Source organism: Hippichthys cyanospilos, chromosome 8, assembly GCF_059441005.1.
Source record: "Hippichthys cyanospilos isolate Australia breed blue-spotted pipefish chromosome 8, RoL_Hcya_1.0, whole genome shotgun sequence".
NCBI lineage: Eukaryota > Metazoa > Chordata > Actinopteri > Syngnathiformes > Syngnathidae > Hippichthys > Hippichthys cyanospilos.
Genome location: NC_142376.1, coordinates 17,618,452 through 17,644,747, shown reverse-complemented (window position 1 = coordinate 17,644,747; position 26,296 = coordinate 17,618,452). Strand labels below are relative to the sequence as shown.

Below are 26,296 nucleotides of genomic sequence, written 5' to 3'. Positions count from 1 at the left end.
TGAACCACAGTGTATCCAACTGGGAATTCCTATGTTTATAATAAAACTGGGCATTTGTGTATGAATTTGGATATGTAAATATTGTTTAACAACACAATCAGATTGTAATTGCATCATCTTTCTGATTGACATAAATCTATGGGATATAATGTCATAATTTCATTATAATTGAAGACCAAAATTGTTGAGACGTAATCCATTAGTACTTGATATTCTCACAACAAAGGTTTTTAATTGCCAATACTGTACATTGAATTAAGTGGCAGCAAGGCTCTACTGAATGAAACTCCCTAATTTACTTTACTTTCAAGATGCCCTGGGATGGTGGCAAAACAATTACAGAGCACGTTCCAAAATTCGGGAACATTGCATATACATTTGTGAATGCCAAACCTCCTATATGCAATAAAGGGTTTCACTGTAATCACTTTCTTCAATAGTGGACGCAGTGAAGAACAATTATGAGTGCAATGTATTCCCCGCCGGGATGCAATTACATCCCAACTATTCTCTTGCCATGTAAATATTAAATACATTTGTAAACAAAAGAAAATAAGCTGAACTGAAGCCAGAAGAGAAAACACAACACTGAAAAAAACTTATTCATGTTCAATTGAATGCAAAATAAAGAAGCCACAATAAAACCAGCCTACCTAATCTTATAGTATGAGCATGCATTCAAGTGAACGCAGCCAGTGGAGAAAACAATCACTCAGTTGTCGGAATTCACACATATTATGCGTTATCTTTGCTAGCCCAGAGAACATCAACACAGGGTGGCGTAGATAACATTATCACATATCCACAGTAGAAGCAATTCTCTTGCTTTTTACTGCATGTTTCAAATTTTACAGTTCAGGTAGCACAATAACGGGGACAGATTTCACCGCACCCTCTACTGGGTATTACTAATTGTGTAAGCCTACTGCACCTCCAAAGCTTCAAGACTACAGGAAAAATGAATAACGATACAAAAAAGACAAGGATCATCGTCATCCATTGATTTATTGTTATGAATTCCCTCAGCTGTGCGTAGTTGAATGACTAATCACATCTTGAAGCTCCTGAGGCAAAATTGAGTGCAATACATCCATACAGCATTATACACCCATCCATTTTCTTTTAGACGTTCATCTTCACTAAGGCCGCTGGGTTGCTGGTGCCTATCCCAGCCATCTTGGGGCAGTAGGCGGGGGACACCCTGGCCTGGTTGCCAGCCAATCTCAGCATTGTGAAGTCCAAATATTCACACAACAAGGTGAGGTTATCCTACTACATCAAAAATGAAAGAAATTGTCAAGAAAAGTCAATTGATTACATAGTCAATTGACTGGTCCGTCCCTTATTTGCAATTCAAAAACGATGTACTCAAACGTCTGATTTGTTTTGTCCTGACATGACACTAAATTCTTTTAAACATCTAATACTCACAAGCGCATAAACTGACCTCAGTAATCGCAAGCCTGCAAAAGTAAAACTTATTAAAATCAATAGAAATGTTGTGATGATGTCCACAAGAGCCCTGTATTCGCTGTGTGTTGTAATGGGAGCCCCCCTTTAACCAAAGGCAGCGCTTTTTATGTTGTGTCATTCGATGTTGTGTGAAAGCGATGTCTTCAGCATTAAGAGCGATGAAACCCTATAGGACGACATTGAGACCTGTTATGATGGCAAGCTGACTGCGTGCACGCTCGGCTAAGTTTAGCTCCAGGGGATAACATGTCAGCACGATAAACGACTGGAGCAGAGCGCTTCATTATGTTGCGCTCAATCATGACAATTACACAATATGCTTTTAAATTATACATGTCCTCCGCTTCATCTGTTTATCAACTGAAAGCGATTCATCTCTGAGAGTGTTTGGATATTGTTGGCTTGGATTTTTCTTTTTTTAAAGTTGCTGTTAACATTTACATTTATTTCGTGTACCAAAAAAATCCCATGAAGCATATTTCAACATAAATAGATTTGTCTTACCTTTCCTTTATCCCTCATGGAGCCTTTTCCGAGGATGGACATCTTGACTCCTGTTTCCTCTTGTAGCCTTTTCATGGAATTTCCCCGAGGCCCCAGCAGCTTTCCAACAAAATTAAACTACAACAGAAGTGAGAGGAAAAGCAAGGAGTTGCAAGGCGAGAAATCTAAATTGTGACATGAACCAATGATTTACACTTGGGGGCCAGCACAATTCACCGATTCCTCAGTCTCGGAGGAAATGAAATGTGATCCATTTGGGAAAAACGGCTAGCCGCAAAAGGTGTTTACCGGCCATTTGTCATTTTTTTATCAATATAATCTCAAATTCCTTTCGCCATCCGTCATGTGGGAAAATATCGTGTAATGTAGCCTGTAATAGATCAATATCATTGTGCTTTTTCTGTGGCGCATTAAAGGTGAATGGGACTCTCATCCATGGTTCAGCATAATGTCATCCACCCATCTTTGGTTTGAACTCTGCCCTCGCTGGTCATGTATCTTATTGGTTTGAGGATCGTCTGTGTCGTGCAGAAGTAGGAAAACGATGGCGAAACATGGGATGAAACCAATAACATCCCTGAGACCGTTCTAGAGGTCAGTGCTGAGATAAAGTCAGAAATAATGAGTTTCCTCCCTGTGGAAATTAAGCAATAGTAACCAGATGACAAACGATCAGATTCGAGCCTCGGGCTATGACTATCATTTCCCTCGCACCGTGCACCAGCCTATGTGATCACATGGACAATAATTTCTTGGTTGTGTGCACAGATAAGCATTTCTTTGTTCTTATCAGACGGCCGAAATGCTCACCTGTGGTCACCGAGATAAGTTCAGTCGCTTTTCATTTTTATTTTTTTGACGTGGGGAGGCGGGGGTTGAAAGGGGTGGAATGCTCATAACATGATTATCAAACTGTTATCAATTTGAATATGAATTATAATTTCCAAACGTGGGCATTTTACATATTTTGCTGGTCCAATTAAGGATTTTGATTTCATTTTGTCGTTGTTTCTGTGCTCTTTAAACAAAATTGAGTTGAAAGTGTCAAAACAAGACATTCTCATGGACGAATTGAATGAGAAGATGTGCTTTGATCAATTCACTGACACTTGGATGAATGCAGCAATTAATAAAGTAATAGAAAATTGATGGTAACTGGACATTTCAGTACATTACATTGAAAGAGTTTGATAATGTTATGCTACTAGCAACAGGTATTTCTCACAGTTACTTCTGCTAAGTGCTGAAATGATGTGTGCATAATTGCGCAGTTCTTTTTGTGGCGAACAACATCTAGTTAACGCTTGATCTCGTTTTCAAATAATTTATAGTTCAGCGGACCTTGAAAATCAATCCAAAAAATGTGTTACGGGAATTAGGTTAAAAAGTGTGGTAAATTCATCACTGGCAACAAATATCAAAATATAAAGCGGAGAGGAGAAATGTGAAACAAAAAAATACAATGAAAGGTTTGAGAAGGGACAGAAGGACATCAAAGCTTATCTTGTCCCGCCCCCTCATTACAATCCAAATCTTTATTTAGAAAACCTTGTACTTAACAAATTCAGTGCTTGTGCTTGCAGGTTTTTCTGCACAAATACATGGACGACGTAACACCACTGCATTTGACCTTCAAATGTGTGATTTCAGTATGAAGAGACCACCTCCAGAACCGAACAGGTGGACGTCAGCCCGCTACCGCTTCACAAGCCTAACCCAAATGATATTAACCTTCCCACAAAACAACCTTCTCCCGCTGCGGCCGAGCTGCTAATAACTCCTGTGCCAGCTGTGTGGCGGCAGCGACTCAACTCTGACAAGTGCACACTCAGCCCGTTTTGCCAACATTAACATCACCGCTGAGCGCCATGTTCGCACCAAGGGATGCACAAATGAACCCATCCTTAGGAAAACAAAAGCACCCCCGCTGTCCTCGCTTGTCCTCTGATCTGCGTAATTAAAGCACCTATTGGACACCTCTCTTCACGGGGGCCGCTTTGACAGGACTGTGCCTTCGCTGGCAGGGAGCTGGACAGCAGATGGCCATGGCCGCTATGGTGGAAACATACTTGCTGGGCACTAGAAAGAGAGTGGCCTGTTTTCATTAAGTTAATGTCTGGAGCCATTCTGCAGCTCCATGGCAGGCAATTTGGGCTTTGAAAAGGGGGCAGGTACTGCTGTTAAATGAGCTTTGAAATGATCCAATGTGCCCCCTGCCGTCCCAACCCAGATAGTTATGTAGATATTAGAGGAATTAAAGATGCTAGGAAAGGTGCACACATACTGTACATAGAGGTTCTACACTTGCATGTATTGTAATTCTGTGACGACCGGAGGAGAGAGGACCCAAGCGCACGCACAACTGGTAAGGGCAAATGCAGAAAGTTTATTAAACAGAATGTGCAGATGGTTTGTGGAAGCCGACGAGAGCGTGGCGAAGAAGTCTAGGGGGTCTCGGAGTCAGGAGAGCGGGGCTTGGCTGGGAGCCGGGCTGAGGGAGCGGGACAGGAGGAGGGCTCGGGCAGACAGATTAAGACGGCAGGCTAGCGGGTGGTCAGAGGCAGACAGGGTCGAAATACCAATACTTCGGTCAATTCGGCGGGCAGTCGGGTGGTCAGGAACAAACAGGGTCAGGCAACGGGCAGGCTGGCAGGAGGAGTCGCTGGAAAGCTCGGCGTGATGCATAGAGACAATCTGGCAGGTTGTGGATGGAAGTGAGCGGGCTTTATACTAGGCGGGTGAGTGGCAGCAGGTGTTAGTGTTTGGGCTGATTAGCAGGAGGGCTGAGCAGGTGAGGCTGGGAGTGAGGTGGCTGAACTGGTGAACTGTGACAGAACCCCCCCATCAAAGGACGGCTCCCGACGTCCCAAAACCACCGGGCGGGAGGGAAAGGCCAACGGCCGGGGAACCCCCACGGGCGGGAGGGCGGGCGACGCGCCGGGGCACATTACGACGCCCAGATGACCTAGACGGCTGATCCGGGTGAAGACGATGAAAATCTGTGATCAGGGACGGATCCACAACCTGGCGAGCAGGAATCCAGGAACGCTCCTCAGGACCATACCCCTCCCAGTCCACCAAATACTGGAGGCCCCTGCCCCGCCGACGTGAACGAAGAAGCCGGCGGACCGTGTAGACAGGGCCCCCATCAACGAGCCGAGGAGGAGGAGGAGGCGGAGCAGCCGGGACCAGGGGACTGTCAACCGCAGGCTTAATCCGGGAGACGTGGAAGGTCGGATGGACCCGCATTGATCGGGGAAGAGAGAGACGGACCGCGGCCGGACTCAAGACCTTCTGTATGGGAAAGGGGCCAATGAAACGAGGAGCCAACTTGTTGGACTCGACCCGGAGAGGAAGGTCGCGGGTTGACAGCCAGACCTTCTGGCCCACCTGGTATGCAGGCGCCGGGGTGCGCCGCCTGTCAGCGGTGCGAATGTATCGTTCCTTTGCACGCAGGAGTGCGGCGCGAGCTCGAGACCATGTGCGCCGACACCGGCGGGCGAATGCAAGAGCGGAAGGGCAGGAGGTGTTAGTGTCCAGGGCAGGGAAGAGCGGAGGTAAGTATCCAAACACACATTCAAAGGGAGCCAGACCTGTGGCAGAGGTGGTCTGTGAGTTGTGGGCATATTCGGCCCATAGGAGGTGGGTGGACCAGGACAGCGGGTCCCGTGAAGACAGACATCGGAGGGCCTTCTCAAGCTCCTGGTTGACCCTTTCGGTTTGCCCATTGGTCTGGGGATGGAAGCCGGATGAAAGACTGGCAGTTGCTCCAAGGAGCCGACAGAATTCTTTCCAAAAGGAGGAGGCAAACTGGGGACCTCTGTCTGAAACCACGTCAAGGGGTGGCCCATGGAGTCGGAAGACATGATTTAAGAGAAGGATGGCCGTTTCCTTGGCGGATGGGAGTTTTGGGAGTGCAACGAAGTGGGCCATTTTGCTGAACCGATCCACTATAGACAGAACGACTGTGTTGCCATTGGAAGGGGGTAGACCAGTGATGAAGTCTAACGAGATATGGGACCAGGGCCGATGGGGAATCGGAAGGGGGTGCAGTAAGCCAGCTGGGGGTCGATGACTGGGTTTATGTTGGTTGCAGACCGGACAGGCCTTGACAAATTCACCTACGTCCTTTTCTAAGGTGGGCCACCAAAAGCGTTGTCTCAGGGCCTCTATTGTCCGGCGAACCCCAGGGTGACAGGTCAATTTGGAGGAGTGAGCCCATTGCAAGGCCTCAGAGCGCAGGTGGTCGGGAACAGGCAAGCAGTTGGGCGGGCAGGCGCTAGGTGCGGGTTGACCTCTGGCGGCTGACTTTATTCTCTCCTCAACGTCCCAGGTGAGGGTTCCGATGATGCATGAGGGTGGAAGGATCGGTTCTGGTTCTTTGCCTGGGGAATCCATGCGTTCAAACTGTCTGGAAAGGGCATCCGGTTTTACATTTCGGGAGCCAGGGCGGTAGGCGAGGACAAAGTTAAAGCGTGTGAAGAAGAGTGCCCAACGGGCCTGGCGCGAGTTAAGTCTTTTGGCCTGCCTTATATATTCAAGGTTCTTGTGGTCCGTCCACACCTGGAAGGGAACCTTGGTGCCCTCCAACCAATGCCGCCACTCCTCTAGTGCCGCTTTCACGGCAAGAAGTTCTCGGTTCCCGATGTCATAGTTAATCTCAGCCAGGGTAAGGCGGCGGGAGTAGAAAGCGCAGGGATGGAGCTTGTTGTCTTTTGCGGAGCGTTGGGATAGGACAGCCCCTAGTCCAACGTTGGAGGCATCCACCTCCACCACGAACTGACGCTCCGGGTCTGGCATCAGGAGGATTGGAGCTGAAGTGAAGCGGGCTTTAAGCGTCCGGAAGGCTTCATCTGCTGCAGGATTCCATTGAAATTTGATCTTTGAACTGGTCAGAGTGGTAAGTGGACGAGCCAGGGTGCTGTAGTTCCTGATGAATCGTCTGTAGAAGTTAGCAAATCCGAGAAAACGCTGAAGCTGTTTGCGGGTTTCGGGAACAGGCCAGGTGGTGACAGACGAGACCTTGGCAGGATCCATAGCGATGCTGTTCTTTGAGATGATGTACCCCAGAAAGGAGACTGAAGTTTTATGGAAGTCACATTTCTCTGCTTTCACAAACAGGGAGTTTTCCAGCAGCCTTTGGAGTACTGTACGGACATGGGATGTGTGTTCTTCCCGGGTCCGGGAAAACACTAAGATGTCGTCAAGATATACGAAGACAAACTTTTCCAGCATATCACGCAGGACATCGTTGATCAAAGACTGAAACACTGCTGGGGCGTTTGTAAGGCCAAAGGGCATGACCAAATACTCATAATGTCCCAGGGGGGTGTTGAATGCCGTTTTCCACTCATCCCCTTCTCGGACCCGAACCAGATGATAAGCGCTGCGCAGATCCAACTTGGTGAAGAAGGAGGCGCCCTGGAGAAGCTCAAACCCAGAAGTCATAAGGGGGAGAGGATACCGGTTTTTAACGGTTATGTCATTTAGGCCTTGGTAATCTATGCAGGGACGGAGCGTCTGGTCCTTCTTTTTGACAAAAAAGAATCCAGCCCCCGCAGGAGAGGAAGACGGGCGGATAATGCCGGCTGACAGGGAGTCATTTATGTACTCTTCCATGGCTCGTCGCTCTGGAGCAGACAATGAGTAGAGGCGACCCCTGGGGGGCGTCGTCCCTGGAAGTAGGTCGATGACACAATCATATGGCCGATGAGGAGGAAGAGATGTCGCTCTCGTCTTGCTGAAAACTTGGCAGAGATCATGGTATTCAGGAGGAACACCAGCCATGTCCGCCTGGGCCGGTAGAGGAATGCATACGTCGGGAGTCGAAGCTCGTTTGAGGCAGGACCGGTGGCAGGACGGAGACCAGCTAAGAATGACTCCTGTCTCCCAGTTTATGTGAGGGTTGTGGAGACAGAGCCAGGGTAGGCCCAGGATCAAGGGGATGTTTGGTTTGTTCAGAATATGAAATTGGATCTTCTCCTCATGGTTCCCAGACAGATGCATGGGAACGAGGACTGTCTGGTGTGTAATTAGCCCAAGAGGGCGACCATCCAGAGCATAGGACGGCGTTGGCTTGGGCAAGGGAGTGTGTGCAAGGCCAATTTGGGTGACCAGCTCTCTGCTGATGATGTTTGCATCGGCCCCAGAATCCACCAGAGCCCCCAGGACATGCGTGCCGCCAGGGAGGACCAAGCGCACCTGGAGAAGACGTTTTGGACGGGGGGAGCAAGAGAGAGCTTGGCCCAACCGTATCCCCTTATTTACGGCTGGGCCCTGGCTTTTACCGGACAGGAAGCAACGTAATGCCCCTCTTGACCACAATAGAGGCAAAGGTTGCCCGCACGGCGTCGTTGCCGTTCGTCTGAAGTCAATGTGGCGCGCCCAAGCTGCATGGGCTCGGCCTCAACCCCAGAGGGCGCTGGCGTGGCAGGCGGCCGGAAGGCGTGTCTGGCTAGAGGGACCGTCCCTCTCTCCAGTCTCTCTCTCTCTCGTTCACGTCGGCGATGCTGAAGTCGGATATCTATACGGGTTGCCAAGGCGATGATCGCGTCCAGGGTGGTGGGAAGCTCGTGGGAAACCAACTCGTCCTTTAGGCGACTAGACAGGCCGTGCAGGAAGGCATCTACGAGAGCCGGATCGTTCCAGCGGTTTTGGCTGGCTCTGGTGCGGAAGTCGATTGCGTAATCGGCTACTGACCTATTTCCTTGCCGGAGCTCAAGCAGGCCCCTTCCCAGCTCCGCGCTGGCATAGCTGAGTCCAAAAACTTTCTGGAGTTCCGCCGCGAACGCTTGGAAGGACGTGCAAGCCGGAGATTGCCTCCTCCACTCCGCCGTTCCCCACAAGCGTGCACGGCCTGTAAGGTGATTTACGACGAACGCTACCTTAACTTGTTCGGTGGTGAACGTCCTCGGTTGGAGAGCGAACAGCAAGGAGCAATTGGTTAAGAACGCCTCGCATGTTTCAGGATCGCCCTCATACCGTTCCGGAAGCCCAACCTGGGGATCGGGTGCTGGCTGGGGGACCGGGCTGAGAGAAGGTCGGCGTGCTGGGTCCATTGCGTTTGGCCAGATTGTACTGTGACGACCGGAGGAGAGAGGACCCAAGCGCACGCACAACTGGTAAGGGCAAATGCAGAAAGTTTATTAAACAGAATGTGCAGATGGTTTGTGGAAGCCGACGAGAGCGTGGCGAAGAAGTCTAGGGGGTCTCGGAGTCAGGAGAGCGGGGCTTGGCTGGGAGCCGGGCTGAGGGAGCGGGACAGGAGGAGGGCTCGGGCAGACAGATTAAGACGGCAGGCTAGCGGGTGGTCAGAGGCAGACAGGGTCGAAATACCAATACTTCGGTCAATTCGGCGGGCAGTCGGGTGGTCAGGAACAAACAGGGTCAGGCAACGGGCAGGCTGGCAGGAGGAGTCGCTGGAAAGCTCGGCGTGATGCATAGAGACAATCTGGCAGGTTGTGGATGGAAGTGAGCGGGCTTTATACTAGGCGGGTGAGTGGCAGCAGGTGTTAGTGTTTGGGCTGATTAGCAGGAGGGCTGAGCAGGTGAGGCTGGGAGTGAGGTGGCTGAACTGGTGAACTGTGACAAATTCTACTAAAAGAGATGCATGATCAGCCATAAGATGTAGTTTTCACCATGGAATAAGTAGTAAGGATACTGGAAGAATGAACAAATTGTGAAATGTGCCAATATAAACTTCAACATTGTTATTTTGCAAGGACATTTATTTCAAATCGATGTGGACATAAAAAGCTTATCACAAACACTGTATCACACATGCTCATGTTTAATTCACACCATGCATACACGCCATTCTATACTTATCAAAGCAAAACACCCTTCCATAATGAAATGTTTTTCTGGGATAGACAGAAATGGAATGTCGCTATGAATGACACAGAAGATTATCTAAAGGTCACAATGAGACAGGATGGATGTACTCAAAATTGTGTTATTCACAAGGACATATCACAAATTATTATGTTATGGGCTATGCATGTACCTGCAGAACCTGCTATGCTATATATAAACACACGTTAAACATCTGAATTTTGCTCCGCATGTGTACAACGAAACAAAAACAGCATCATTTAAAACTCTGGTTGTGCTGTCTTAGTCTTGAATGGCAAAACAAATTCTCGTCGTCATACAACTGGCATTCGTGTTCAAAACTTAACTTACGTACAGGGTAGAAGGCTACCAAAGTGAATAATTTACCTCACATAATGTATGATAGATTTACATAGTCAAATATGGTTACTTGTTGTACAAACACTGAGCCAAAAGGTTCAAACATGACCTGTTTTAAAATTGACGGTGTCTGATGTATCAAAAATTGCAGAAAGATTTGGACTAAATGCGACGTTTGATTGATAGGGACAACCAAGATCGCAGCATGATTTGAATCAAATAGCGCATGATTGAAGCTTTGTTCGAAATTTACTGTAGCATAACCCATTACCCTTTTTTTTTATCCAAGCAACACTTTAGAATTTTCAATTCTGATTATCGCAGCGCTACACTGACAAATGCGATAGTGTTTTGCCTGAAGGAAGACTACATTTCCGATGACAGCATAGTGTAACGAAATCCATGGTCACCCATTCTTGGACTGAATTATATTTCTGTTTCCAGTGGCTGTATGAAAGACGATTAGCAAAGTGGTAATGAATATAATACTGTCCAAATAATATCATACTTTTGAATTTGTTGCATGGCTGCTTGAGTCAGTGTGCACCTGTGAACTGTCAAGCTGATGGCTATTTATTACTACCACACATTTTTCCCATAGCTAACTTTAGCATTGTCATTTGGGTTTGAGCTTCATAAGCTACTTACTGGTCCAGCAGGAAAAGAACCAGGGCAGCGTCGGTCGGAAATCCCTCCTTGTCTTTGAGCTCATGCCAAAGAGTGAAAGCCTGGCCAATGTTGATCCTTGGGTGTCCTTTATTCAGGGTAGACCCACTTTTTATTGTTTTCTCTCATCAAAAAAAACAAACCAAAAAAAAACCGTTCAGTTTCTTAGGTTTTTTGGTAGCTTCTTCCAAGATAGTCGTAATTACATGTTGATGTTCGAATCGACTATAATCTTTATAAAGAACGTGGAAAGAAGGAAGTTTATATAGTACGTGCCATAAAGAGGTCTGCTAATTTGTAGCTGTGGCAGGGTTCCTGCCTCACACTTCAAAGTTGCTTCATTACGTTACGTCATGATATATCTCCCTATATGGACAGGCCCCAAAAGTATTGGACAATTTTGCTCTCCTTCAGCCATTGTGGGTTCAAAATAAAGTGACCAGGTTGGATTTTTTTTTGCTAAATGTCCGCGGGTCTGGCTTCGCCGTATGCTATGCCTTTAGTGCAGATCACCAAGTAATATGGTGTTGCTTGATTCAGCAACGTGTTTTTTTTAAATACCTTTATTAAACAACTTCATTTTTCAGTGTTAAACACGGTTGAACAATGAGCACCGCCTCCCTGCAGTGAGCATCCAATCACATCATATTCAAAGTGAGGCTTCGAGGTGGCCACCTTATTGGCTATTGCAGCTGTCTGCTCGCTATATTAACTTTACATATGTAGCTTGTGAATGCCCTCAAATCTGATTGCAGGCAGATTTCATACAACCTGGCAACACAAGTTAGCTGAATTGGCTAAAAACTCTAACCTAAAACCTGAACACTGGAAGGAGTGTAACTATATGGATAAAACATGAAAAGAACAGAATATTGAGAATAATTCTATATATAACATATATTTATTTGGTAAAAATACATTTAAAATGACATTGACTTTTATTATAATTATTATAGTTTATTATAGTTATGATAATGATGTCAGTTTATGTTAGGCCAGCAGAAAAGGCCTTGCTGGACCTGATGCACCACCACTGGTATAATTATATTTCCATCATCTTAATTAGCAAAAATATCTTTTGTCTTGTATTGCATGGATCAAGAATACAAAACCTATCCTAAATGACCATCCCCTCGTTAAACCGTTGTCTGTATATGGATGTTATGGATGTTACTCTGCCAACTAACACAGATGCTGCATATCAGCATTCATCAAATCATGCAATTTTTAAGCACCAAATAACCTTCATGAGGATGCATTTCAGTCATCAAGCCAGTATTCTTAGCAGACCTTGCCCAAAACACACATTTGGAAGAATGACAGAGCAGAACTATCAACAATGGCTTGGAATCATTTAAGCGCCTCAGGATGCAATGTCAAAGCATCCTGCACTAGGCTCATGTAGTGCATTACAGAGACTAAGTGCAGGGATTATAAATTATTTTACTGTGAGATGACATTAATCTTCCATGAAACCAATTCACCATATCAAAAACTATGTCGAAGACTTTTCCCAAGCAATAATGTAATTAATTTACATTTAATTACGTTCAGGCAGCAGGGCTGCTGTAAGCAAGAATGGGCACTGCGGCACATCCAAAACCTGACAGAAGAGATTTATGATGTCTTGTAAAAAAATTTTTTTGCTGCTCTCCCACCAAGGCAGGACATTGTTGAATACCCGAGGAAACAGCGGCAATGACAAAAGTGTGTTGAGAGTGTGAAATGAAAAGAAGCCAATTTGATGTACACCCCTTTGTGCAGAGCTTCTCAATTATATTTTGTATAAGTACTGTAGTACCGAAAACTGCATCCTTTTTCACATTAACAAAAGAAATAAGCTATATGAAATGATTTAAAACAATACTTTTTTTTTTACATTGTTTCTACAGGTTACAGATTAGTCTAAACCGAAAAAAAAACAAAAAAACAAGTGCATCAAAGTACCCGAAAAAAACCCAAAACATTCCAATCCTTATTTTATTGAAATTACACTTCACGTGGCAAAAAAAAAAAAGCTGTTACGAATAACCACGGGACACGAGCGGGATGAGGACCCCAACCAGACGCATATGATTTAAAAGTACAAAAGGTCTATTTACAAAAAGCACATGGCAAACGTGGAACCAAAAAAAATCCAAAAGGTGTCAAACTTCAAACAAAATTACAAAGCGCAACCAAAAAAGAGACAAAAGTGTCTGTATGCTAGAAACCAAGTAAGTGCAGGGCAACGAGGGAGTGGAGTCCGCAGGAGGACAACTGAAAAAAAAAAAAAATACAGCAAAAATAACCAACGAGGGTGCAAAAGGCAAAGTACAAACCAAAAACGCTCAAGAGAGGAAAACTCGCGAACAGAACGCAGGGTGCTTCACGGGACTTCTCGGGGAGTGGCGAAGGAATAACCTGGCGTCGTCCTCCTGCACCGACCGCACTTAAAAAGCTCTTGATGACAATTGCCATCAGGTGTGCGGCCAGTGACTCCGCCCCCTTGTGGCGGACGGAGAACCCCGCCTAAAACAGAAGTGCAATCAGCAAGGAACGTGACAAAAGAGTGGCCTCCCTGCCATTGCCTCGCGCCCCCTCAGGACTGAGAAGGAGTCTTTGAGAAAGACTGCCTTAGTGAGAGACTCATTGGAAGAGGGAGTCAAACACAAAGTATACAACATTAAATATATATGCAATCTGAAGTGACAACTTCTGCTTTTACATATGTAATAAGGATCAGTCCTTTAACAGGCCTTCAATACCACACCCAGCCCGTTCTCGGTGGATGCATACTTAACAAAAAGAGTTTGCATTTTCATCTTGTCTTCTATATGATGTACTATTTCTCCAAATAAATATGTCATTAATGAAAAAAAAAATCATAAATTACAGTACGACTGAATGTGGATTTGTATTTCAGGACCTCTGGTCCAAACGTACAAATACGGTGCTGCAGCTCAAAAATACACTCGACTGGTATCCACAGAAAAGCACAGACATGTACATATGTCCATAGGCTCCTTTTAACATTTGTAATAATCTACTCTTGTTTGACCTGCCTGCTGTTGCCAATGTTGGCCTGACTGACTTTGATAAATGTTTTTGGGGTTCCTCAGCATTTTTATTTGAATTCCTCTGGTCTGGATTGCTCTCTACGATGTGCTCCACAAACTGACTCCAAAACTCTTTGATCCCTCTTGCTATGCAGCCTTACAGATCGTCAGGCACTATGCATCGAATTGGACATGTCATCTGATTGTGGTCATCACGTTGGTTTGCGGTGCCTTTTGTATTTTCATTGATTCTAAAGTTCATAGCACTTGTTATTTGCAGGCTCTGCTGCACTTTCATTAACTATCTAATCAAGGACTGATTTACCTACTGGAGCCACCGGACATCACCGGGTGAATGTAATTAAGCAGCAAAGCAACGACAGCATGCAGCACTTCTTTCTTTAATAATCTGTAATCTGCACATGAAAAATAGCCTGTAATAGAGCCAAAAAGTACTTCAAAAACTATGAACTAGAGTTTTCATACGTTTGATCTGTCAACGATATCCTGTTCTGCCTTCGACAGTATCACTGTTGCCTGAGCTGTGAATACAGTAAACTGAATGAAAACGGGAAGTAGAAGCTTTACTATCATGTAATTATTTAAAATCGATAAACAGAGTGGAGACTTCCTGAACATGCGGAAGTTTAATGATTTTCTCAATAGTGATCTTGAAATTCAGTTAATTAATGTATGGATTCTGTAAAGTAGCTTACTGGGATGGAGTGCATGTTCCTCTTCTTCGGGACAACAGTGAAATACCGATAGAGTGATAAAGGAATCATGAGGGACATGAGATGTGTTTTGGTTGGTCTAAAAAGTTTTATTTGCATGCCAATTCTAGCCATGGTTACGTAATCGTTGAACACTAGGTTGGACTAAATGTAGACATACTATTGACAGACATACAGAGCAGTTGAATCAGTCTTACCTTTGGATACTGTTGCACTGGGATGAGAACCCTTTCTGACAGCTTTATATTTTTATTGCTGATAATGTCAAGGTATTTCTTCATTATGCCATCTTTTTGTAGTTCATCACCTTCATGCTTTTCAATTTCTGCAGAGGAGACAAAGGAGATAGTTGTTTAGCTGTGCATCAGTCAATGCTGTCTCGTCTGGTGTCAGGGTGCTTGCAAAAATGACGGGGGAAAAATATCTGACTCTGGAGCACTTTGAGAGAAATGTAACTAGACGTAGCCTCACACAGCTGTAACTAGGCACACATTATGATGCGAGTTTACCCTGCCGCTTTAGGTCATTAAAGAGCAGTTGTTTGGAGTGGGGCGGATGAAATCTATGAGCTCTCACATTAAGATCGTATTGCAGATCATTGTTTGGTTTTTTTTTAATCAAAGTGCACTTTGTATCTGTACCATACATGAGTGGGAAATCGTGTGAAAGCTGTCCCAACAATCATGTGTAATATGTCCAAGGCTTTAGGAAAAACTGACCAGAGGTCCAGCATACTAATTCAGCATGGGGAAAATGGCTCAGAAATGTGGGAGCATTTAAATGCAGTTGTGCTAAAACTGTTAAAATTATATAAAATTATATATATATATATATATATATATATATATATATATATATATATATATATATATATATATATATATATATATATATATATATATATATATATTGCAGCTTAACTTTTCCAGGCTTTTAAAGGATAATGTAATGTTAAGTTCCTAGATTTCTATGTATGCCCCAATATAGCCGCAGTAACCATAAACAATCCTTTTTTTAAAATATTTTTTGCCTATTTTATTTCCTTTCTCCTATTATTTAACATTACATTATCCTTGTTAACATTAATAACATTATTGTATATTCATTAAATGACTAATATTACTTAGTTTGTTGAGAATTTGTACTCAGGACTGGTTATCTGTCCCAAGACTCCGGTGGAAGAGTACGCAAGTCATCACGTTGAACTTCACATTTATTTTGGCTCATGTATGGTGTATCATGTAGTATCTGTTGAAAAATAAATCAACAACAATCTTAAAGTCAGTCAACTAACATATAAACACTAAATCTACGAATTTACTGTATTTTTAGCCGACATTAGTGGGTTAGCAACAATTAACAACAACTACTAACTATAAAATGCAACCTCTACACAAACAAAAACATAAACAGAACAAACACTCATCGCTTACAAAACATAGGCAGTAGCGTGCGTTAGCAACATAAATGATAATAAACTATAAATATGAGCTTACGTTGACATTCACTACGTCACCGTTACAAGCCGAATGACGCACAGAAAACGTAAAACAGGAAACGGAAATGCAACGTAACCCGACAAAATAAAAGCATCTATTTCAAAATAAGATAAAAAACCCGTCACGAACTCTAACGCTTGAAGAATTCTTAACATAGTTATTAACTATTATTACTTCGTTATTTGATTAATACAGTACTGTATAATAATGTACTTTTTTGCTTTTTTCAATTTTTGTACATTTTGCACTTTTTTTAAATGATTTTTTTTATTTTGAAATATTTTATTTTTCCTGGAAAAAAACTCGAAGTACTGAGACCAGGATATCTGAGACTGAGGACGGAGATATATATATATATATATATATATATATATATATATATATATATATATATATATATATATATATATATATATATATATATATATATATATAGATGCAGGCTTTTTGGAAAGCATGTTAGTATACTAAGGAAACCCAACAAAGAACCCAAAAAACAAAACCCCAAACAAAAATTTGATGATGCAATCAAAGGGGCTGAATAAAAAAAACACACACACACAATAAAGCACTCCAGAGTAACAGTAAAATGCAATAATACTGGCAATGTGAAAATTGTTAATTAGCAGAATATTTGCATCACGATCATGGAATTTATGGAATTCATGGAATTTAGTTCTTTTCAAGCACAATAGCAAATGAAGTTCGGTTTAGTTTATTTTTGGTCCTTGTTGATATTATTGACTGTTTTATTATGTATTGTGTTGGTACTTTTATTTAATTACATATTACAGTATTTTGTATTTGAAAAGGTATCTATTTTTTTTATCTTATTGTATTATTTTAGATGTATTTATCTCCTCAAATGACCACAGTCATCTTTATGAAGCAATGTCTTCAAGAGAGTTTTGAATTCCAGAACAGTGTATCACTTGTGGTCTGCAGCCTGCCACAAGAAGATTGTGCTTGCGTGAAAGAGAGGCAAATCGGCTTACAGTGAACAAATGTGGGAAAACATTTGCAAAAGCATCATCGTTTTTCAAAAAAAGAAGGAGAGCAACGTGAGTGCAGGGATCAGACTAACAAGAAAGTGAACTGAAGGTCACTGCGTTCAATTTCTCACACAGGATAAAAAAAATAAAAAAAAATCCCATTGAGGGAAACGAATCATTTCAACTCTGAGTTACTATTCTGGTGCTCTTGATCCACTCTGATGCAATGACCAAAATTGCTACAGAACTGCTGCTCAAAAGAGAGGAATTTTGAAAAAAAAAAAAAGAATAAAATCAAAGGAGGGGGGGTAAATGGTCAACCATGGGATAAATGTATTTAAGTATACAACTCAGGCGTCAGACAGTGTGTGCACAGTCAGCTTGCTCTGGTTTTAGTCTCTATAAATGTCTTGAGGGGGACCAAATTTATTTCCCAGACACCAAAACAAATGAAAATTTTACTTTTGAAAGGAAAATAAGGTTACCAAAGGATTATGGGAAAAGGAGGACAACTGTTTTTTTGATCTGGTATGGGGCAAATGCTTGATGCAAATGGAAGAAACAGAAAATACATTCTTCAAAATCTACTCTGAAAATAAACATTGTTTTGTTTTTCATATTCCTTCACATATTTGTCAGAAGATTACTTCCTGTTTTTCAGACTTTTTAATGCATTCTATGGCTGAAGGCGTTTCTTCAAATATTCATCCAGTCAAGCATTATCTTAACCAAATATCCTCATGAGGGATAATTTAGACTGTGATTCAAATATTTGAAGACAAAATTCATTTGTTGATTTGCATACTTATCTATATTTTTACCAAAAGGTATGGATTTTGCTTTTAGCCTTTGTGCTAGTTTTGTGGCAATGTTGTTTGCATAAAACTGCTAAATAACAAAGCCTACAAACAAACAAAAGCATTTTCTCTACCACTTTGCAATTAAAGTGAGACACAAACATATATTGTGCTCTATTTATTTCTTTTTTTTTTAACAGTGAGCTACTATAACATTACTATTTATATAGCTGTTGCTGTCGAGAACTGTATGCCTCGTGTTTTGCCTTTTCTAAACGCTTCAAGAGAAAATATCCTTGAACAAAACTTAAGAATTCAATTTATGGTGCACATCGTTATAGCATTACGCAACATTTAAGAAGAGCTAAAAGTGATTCATTAACAAGTCAGGTTGAAAAAAAACCTCACTAACACACCAATTGAATGCATTGGTTTAGGCATGAAATTAACTTTGAAAATGGTCTGAATAGAAAACAACCATCATAGGAATCTGCAATTATTGACTTTTTGAAGCCTATTATGAAGGCTTTACGAAGCAGGAAAAGATAAATAAATCAAATTACTCCAGTAACCGATTGCTTGTTCATGTCAAAGACAAAAAGAGCCTCTGAGCATGCCAGCTAAAATCTGTTGGTCGAATGGACTGAAAAGAGCAATTAGCTTTGTCTTTGTCTGCTTTGGACAGATGAACGTAAATGCAGGGCGGGTGGCTTACTTGACAATAAGCACGAGTGTTTGTTCTCTTGTTGTTTTCTGTTTTTGACTGAGCTGTGCTATTTGTAATCCGTTTGCGCTGTGATTAAGTGATGATTTACAAATCAAATGCCGTTTTAAAATTCTCCACTGCAATGAAAATTTGATTTTAAAAGGGGAGCAAAAACCAATTACCACACACAGAAATGAGATCTGAAAAAGTATGCAAATTATGGATATACAATCATGATGGCCTTTCAATAGACCATTTTGTTAGAGATGCTTTCAATACTTTCAATAATACATTATGAATGGCCCTTTAGTTATTTACGCTGGTGTTAATGTAAGTTGGTAAAACTGGCCCAAGAGGGGCTGTATTTTTTTCCCAACAATGTATTCCTCATATTTAAAAAAATTCAAATAACAGATTGAAGGGAAAATACATAGTGTTTAATTTATGGTCTTAACCATCTTGGGGGTACATTTCTCCTTCTCAGTCATAACACAGCCATTTGCAAAGTATGCAGGATCAGCATTGCACTTTGTCACTTTATTTTAATGAGTAAATGCAAAGCAAACATGCTGAGTTAAGTGCTTACGGAATATATAATGTATGATTTGCTCATTCTTTCTGCAAGTGCTCACCAATTCCTTAGGTGAAGCTATTACTGTTTAACGGTCCAGCTATTTTTGAGCTTTGATTTTTGCACATCATCAACAAGAACAGGCCGGGCATACCACCAGTGTGTGTACGTGTGTCCGCGTGCATGCGTGTGTGCGTGTTGAACACAGCTGTCCTCCGCTCTCTTGCTCATGAGAGAGCGATGGGAGGTCTGTCGATGGAGGTGATTAATGTGTTGTCTGCTATTTAATGGCGCACAATGTGACGAAGGCGCCGAGACATCAGTCCGCTGTGAGTCTTTAGACATGACTGGCCATGTGATTCAGGTGTTGTGATAGGTTAGTGGTTCACGTGTGACAGCTATCAGGTTCATATCTGATCTAATTTATCTCAACCAGCAGCAATACTATTCGTTGCATTGTTTTTATTGTGTCACCATGTCTAATGCTGAGGTATTTAGAGTTCTTATACTGTATGTTTTTTTTTTTTACTGTCCTTTTACATCAGCTTGCAAATGATGCTTATCTTTAATTCATGTCGGAACAATAACAGGACACAGAGAAGATGGTGCTCCTGCGCAAGCTTGCACAAATTTGGAAGATGTTGCTTAGCAGCCAACCAGGAAATCAAATAAATGTTCTTCCTGCCCACTGGTTTACTGCTGTTACATCTCTGAAATCACTATGCTAACCCCATTCCTACTGGATGTGCCATTTGATGTAACAGCAATACAGCATTCTGTTTCTGACAGTGCACTGCACCCTACTATGAGCTGTCTGAAATTTTTGAAGGGTGCAAACTTGTTTGGACTTGAAATGTATACTGTACAGGCCAAAAGTTGGGAAACACCTTCTCATTCGATGCATTTTCTTTATTTTAATGACATTGTTGATTCTCACGGAAGGTAAAAAAATATATATTAATGAGTACATGTGAAGTTGTGTACTTAACACACACAAAACTGGTGGTTTGATCAGCAAAAACATGTTTTATATTCAAATAGCCACCCTTTGCTCTGATTACTGCTTTGCACATTCTTGGCATTCTTTTGATGAGTTTCAAAAGATAGTCACCTGAAATTGCTTTCTCTTTACACATGTGCCTTATCATGTTTCATTAGTAGAAATGGGAACTTAAAGTGAAAGTAAAAACTCTGCCACAGTTTGGCTTTAGCAACTGGTCCTTCTATTTAACTAGCAGTCAAACAAGACTGATTGAGTACAAGCACCTGGGGCTGAAGTCAAACTGTTGCAAGGTTTTTCCTTTCTGGACCTACATTTCCCATCTCTGTTCATTTGTGAATTTTCTAGCTTTGTCATATAGCTTGGGCCCATCAGTTGTGTTGGTCAGAAGTCAGATAAACACACAGGCGACAGCCCAACTGGGAAACTGTTAAAGTTCATATTATGACATTTCTTTTATATCATGGTATTTCAAGCTTTCCACAGTTACGCGTATAAATGATGGACTCTTACCTTTGGTACATTCGAAATTCAATTTCTTAAGAAGTATGAGTTTTTTTGGTGGCTAGATTTCTAACCCGCCTGTCACCGCGAGGTTGCCACATCACCTTCATGATGTCTTTCTAAAGCCGACCACCACAAGACAACAACAACAAAAAACATCAAACGTTGTAGCGAGTAAAAGGCGCAGTTAATGAAGAAGCCAAATGAAGGCATTTTAATGGCATTGAAATGAATTAAGGTTGCCAACAAAGTGAAAGAAGTGTCAAGAGACCAAACAGAGTGACACCTGTTCCTCCTATCCAATCATTCTCCTTATGAAACCACTACCGGATGAATAATGTACCACAATATGTGCTCCCAAACACATGTTTTTGCCACTTGGACATTTTCTACTGTAAATTTTGTATCTAAAAAATGAAACGTAGCTGTTTACTTGGCCAACTTGAAGCAAAATGAAGCTTAAATGAAACCAAAACTAAAAACCATCAACGACTCCTCGGAAAAGGTGGGCGTGTATTTACTCTTCCACTGGCGGTAAGAGACAATGTAGAGGCGGCACGAGGGACTGTTATTGTCATATTGCCTTTCACAAGATATTTTCATCTGCTCAGCCGGTGCTGAGAGCTCAGAATAAAGAAGGAATTGTTCGAAATGCAGCAATGAAGGAAAGTAATATTTTGGGGGTACTTAAGGTGAGAAATCAACATTGTAACATGCTTAAAATCTCGAAAAAGCAAAATTCCCATGATATGGATCCTTTAAAAAATGTAGGTTGTATCCAAACTTTTGACCTATACTGTATATTGTGACACCAGTATATTCTGTCAGAAATTTTTCTCTATATCTGCTCAAAGTCTTATTTTTCCCAAGTTTGAGTATATTAACATTAGCCAGCTTTACACAGTCAATCTGAATGGCCATTTGGAATGAAAAGGCAGAATCTGAATAAAAATTTCATTCCAAATCACGAGAAAGGAATAGCCAATCTGCGTACGGTCCAGGCAGGCACCGGTTTGGAATAATGTATGATCACGTCAACATATAGGACAATAAAACGGTTGCACCTTACCAGACCCCTTCTTGGATGGGATAACTTCTTTTAAAGTACTTGTAACTTATTTTCATCCAGATGTAACTTTAATAAAAGCTGCAAAACACTTACAACCACTGTGCTAAATCGATTTGTGATCACCATCTTTTTAAATCAGGTGATCAATCTCGATGCGTCATGGGTGATCTGATTAATGGAATGAGCATGTAAACAGCTGACCGCAATAGTTCACTTGTGAAAGTAAAACAGAGATCTACTTTCAAAATTCTTTCAATCGGAATGATAAAAAAGCCTTCCTGTTAACATGACAAAAGATACTGTGTAAGAACAAAAAAATTGAAAGTGAGTCATGTTAAACAAGTAGTATAAGCATGGAGTTTGGGCCTATTAGATGACCACATGGTGGTGATGGACAATGGTCCAAATAAGAGAAATGATGCAGATTTAAAATTTTAAAGGTGAATTACTCATTACATTTTGTCACAGTGCCTGAATGAGATGAAACAGCTTTCAAAATTGCCTACCTGTGGCATGTGCTCACACAAAAACAGATATTTTCTTCTAAAGCAACAATGTAAAATACTTACTTGTTGTAGTTCCCCAAATATGAGACACACTTTTTTTTTCTAAAAATGAAGGCCAAAAGTATGGATGTGTCCTATAAACGTTCACTTTAAAATTATTATTGTTATTTTTTTTATTCTACACCATATGAGGAAGATTTATCTGTCAGCCACATAAGCCGCATTTTGATGCACAGATGTGCCTTTTTATATCGGCCATATTCTTACTTACAATAATTACCGTAATGGGACGTACTAGAGGAGGGGGCAGTCAGTTGGCTATAAGCATAAAGTGCCCGTTGCAGCTAACAGCAGCTTGTGTTAGTTGAGGTTGTTATGACATTATTTTCTGTAAAAGAAGCGGGCAGACTGAACCAACGTCCGAGTCTATCCTTTTTCACACACAGGAATATTACTAAAACCGAGAGGAAAAAGTTATGATGTCTCCAGCTGATTCAATTAAGAGTGCACTGGTTAGTGAACATGGGGAGGTAATCCATTTGACTTGTTAAACAGTTGTGGTATTTTGCCATATACACACAATCATAAACATTGCGAAACATGGATGCTGCTCAACTTTGGGTATTTATGGTAAAATTAACTCAAACTGTGTCGTGAGGAAAAGGAAAAACAACAGCTTCAAGCCCATTCAACATTACACTGGTAACGCGTTCACTGACCGCTAACAATGTGGGAAATCTCAAACACAGCTAACTTATTCAGTGCCAGGCATTATCGAAAAAGGGAAACCTCTAGAGGGCCAGGATATTTAGCGTTTTCACTTTCAAGGCCGACAGAATATTATGTGCTATGGCTATGTAAATATGGGTGGTATCATATGAAAGATTGATTTCCATTCCTTACTTGGAAATGCATGTAGGAATATCTGTGTTGTATGTGCATCTTTAAAGCGCTCAATTTGCTCATATTTAGTAAGCATTAGTCCAGGGTGTCAGGTACCCTCCATAAAAAAAGTAATGAGAATTTGACCCTAAAATTAAAGGTGTGTCTTATACACAGGAATGTGTTATATTGGGCAGTTAACGGTCGGTCAGCTTCCTGTACTTCAATAAAAAAATAAAACAAATAATCCGCTATCCTTGATGCGTGCAAATTGAAGACTAAATTTACAATTTGCCCCATGTGACTCTAATTGCAGGATACAAACATACAGTAGCTTTTTCAAATGTGTCAATCATGCCGTCGAGCACGGATTGACTTAGCTCAGCTCGTGTTGGGTCTGACTACAGCTATAAAGTGTTTAAATGTTAGCCTTCTTTTTGTCGTTGACATTGACACAGTATTTAATGAGCCATTCAAACCTTGAAGGGGTACAGTTATAATCATTTGTATGCCTATCTCTATTCTCTGGCTCATTCACTCATTAGACTTGCGTGGAATGCTCCAGACCTTGAAAGTGAATGATAATGCCAAACATTCATTGTGAGTCCAGTTTGATAACCTTGTCAGCTTAATGCTGAAAACATAATGCGCAGTTTCACTTTCCCGGCATATAACTTTTGTGTCCTTTTGATGGATCACATTACAAGGAAATTTTAACCTGCTGCATAGTAATTTCCTATATTGGAACGAACAAAAAAATGACTGAAAATGGTACATGATTAGAATTCAGAGTAAGGCCATGAATTATGTTTCACGTTTGAACATTTTGATCATAACGGCACACACGTCAAGATAACTGTTTGTTCTGCCACAACATCCTTGACAAAGATGCTAGCAGACATGCTAATGCTGATGTTTTAGTTTGCGATAAAAACACACTATTTTGCCCAATTGACATAGCATTAATGAAATCATTTAAATATTTAATCATTCAGGGCTTAGTTTTCATGCAGTGCAAGTCTAATGCAAAATGTACTCCAACTATGCACATGGGCGAAATTTTCTTTCTTGGCTAGATATGTTTGTTCATGGATTTAGTGGGTTTTGTACCCATTACGGTGTGTTCGTTTTAAGGCCACTAATACAGTTTTAATAATCAATCAATGTTGGCTATTTTATTGATTCATTCATAAATCAGATTTTAAACATATCTGTTCATTTCAATTCCTTCATCATAAACAGGACATTATTTCAAAATGACAGTGCAGAAGATACACAAATATAAACTGATTATGATTAATTCGCTGGATTGGTCGATAAAATATCAGAAAGGCGAAACGGTGTTTTGCAAAGCAAAACCAGATGTTTGCAAATGTCCAAGATAATCCAAGAGCATTCATAAATTTGAAAAGATTTTGAGGATTTGGATCATTTTAAATTACACCATTTAATTAGATCAGTTAGAAATTTTTGATCATTTTGGACAAAATTATGAAGCAAATTTTTAGAATGAGTTCTCTAGCAATGATTTTCTCCATGGGTATGTTCATTTTCAGCATGTGAGAGGTCAGGCGTTTTACCAGCAGGCATTAAAGCTGACACTACTTTAAACATTTCTTGATTAAACTCGCAAATCTAATTACTGAATTGATCATCATTATGGACTGGCAAAGTTGAAACCATGACAGTCAACATTTTTCCACAACTTGATTGATTAAAAACACTGTTCGGTGGTGGATAAAGTCAGTTTTAGCGTGACCATCGGCGTAGAATGTTGACTCACTATAATGTATTGCCTCTAATCGACCATGTTTAAAAATGACAGCAAACTGACCAATTTAAGTCTACGGATCACAACTCTCTGAAAAAATGATATGCAAATGAAAAGTCAAGATGCATACAGTAACTTCCAAAGTATAGATACGGTACATAACAGTAGAAGACAAGTGTTTTTTAAGGAAGTCAGCACCGCATTACAAATGGAAAAGCAAAAAGGGTGACTTCATGAGCAAATAAAACATCTATGTACATAGAGCTATAAAACATTAAAAGATGCTAGTCCCTACTGATCCATTTTTTTACATCAACTTCTTGGCTCAGGCAGCCTTTAAAAATGTCAACTGTGTTGTCTCAAATGAGAACTAATTCATGTTCTATTAAAATTATTATTCAATTAAAGTTAAATCTAAATTGAATACACAAATGGCTGCATGTTTATCTATCAATTTGAGTATTTATTGATTTGATACAGAATAGAATAAAATACCTTTGTTTTAATTGTACAGCAGGTATACAACGAAATTAGCAGCGCTCCTCCAATTGGTGCATATTAAATAAATTCATCCATCCATTTTCTATTGCCACTTATCCTCTTTAGGGCCCCAGGCTTGCTGGTGCCTATCCCAGCTGTCTTCATGCAGTAGGCGGGTGACACCTGAACTGGTTGCCAGCCAATCACAGGGCACAGAGGGATGAACAACAATTCACACACCCAATCACACCTAAGGACAATTTAGAGTGTCCAATACACCTACCATGCATGTTTTTGGAGTGTGGGCTCGGAAAGAACATGAAAACTCCACACAGGAATGCCAGCATGAGCTGGATTTGAACTCGGAACTCTGAACTGTGAGGCACACATACTAACTACTCTGCCACCAAGCCGTACTATTAAATAATATCAACCATAAATACACCATAGATAAATAAATCTACACTCATGAGAAGGGCATGTTAAGTGTGGTTCAAAGTGAGTTCTGTAAATTTTGCTGAAAATAATCACGTCATTAAAAAGGGTGAGCATTTCAAAATGTAATTTCATTTTGCTGTGAAATTAGTTTTCAGTTTTGCCTGCAATTGCTGCCAACCTGGTTGCAAAGTCAGCCGGGAGAAGCTTCAGCTCAACCGAATGAGGACAAGCGCTATATAGAAAATTGATGGATGGATGAATGAATGGATGGATATAACTTTTGCAGGTCACAGACCTACAAACCTGGAAGAATGTCCACTGTCTCTCCACATTGGTTAAAAAAAAAAAAAAAAAAAAAAAAAGATCCAAACTGAATTTTTATCATCTTAGCTCTGCCTTACTGCTTTTGCCTTACTTTGTAGACTGAATCAGTTATTTCTTACACAAAACCTCATGAATAAAACATACTATAT

The 26,296-nt window shown here is 41.3% G+C and overlaps 1 protein-coding gene across 5 annotated transcripts in view; it reads right to left on the bottom strand.

The window, feature by feature from the left end:
• Nucleotides 1–26,296, bottom strand: part of khdrbs2 (KH domain containing, RNA binding, signal transduction associated 2) — a 63,982-nt gene that overhangs the window by 35,503 nt on the left and 2,183 nt on the right. For all 5 annotated transcript variants that reach the window (XR_015866348.1, XR_015866347.1, XR_015866349.1 and 2 more), the window contains exons 2-3: nt 14,806–14,933; nt 1,978–2,094 (exon numbers count right to left, since the gene is read on the bottom strand). Coding sequence is in view for 1 of the 5 variants with exons in the window: in XM_088420950.1 (XP_088277076.1) it covers nt 1,978–2,094; nt 14,806–14,933 (245 nt within the window). In the remaining 4 variants the exon portion in view is untranslated. The remainder of the gene's footprint in view (nt 1–1,977; nt 2,095–14,805; nt 14,934–26,296) is intronic.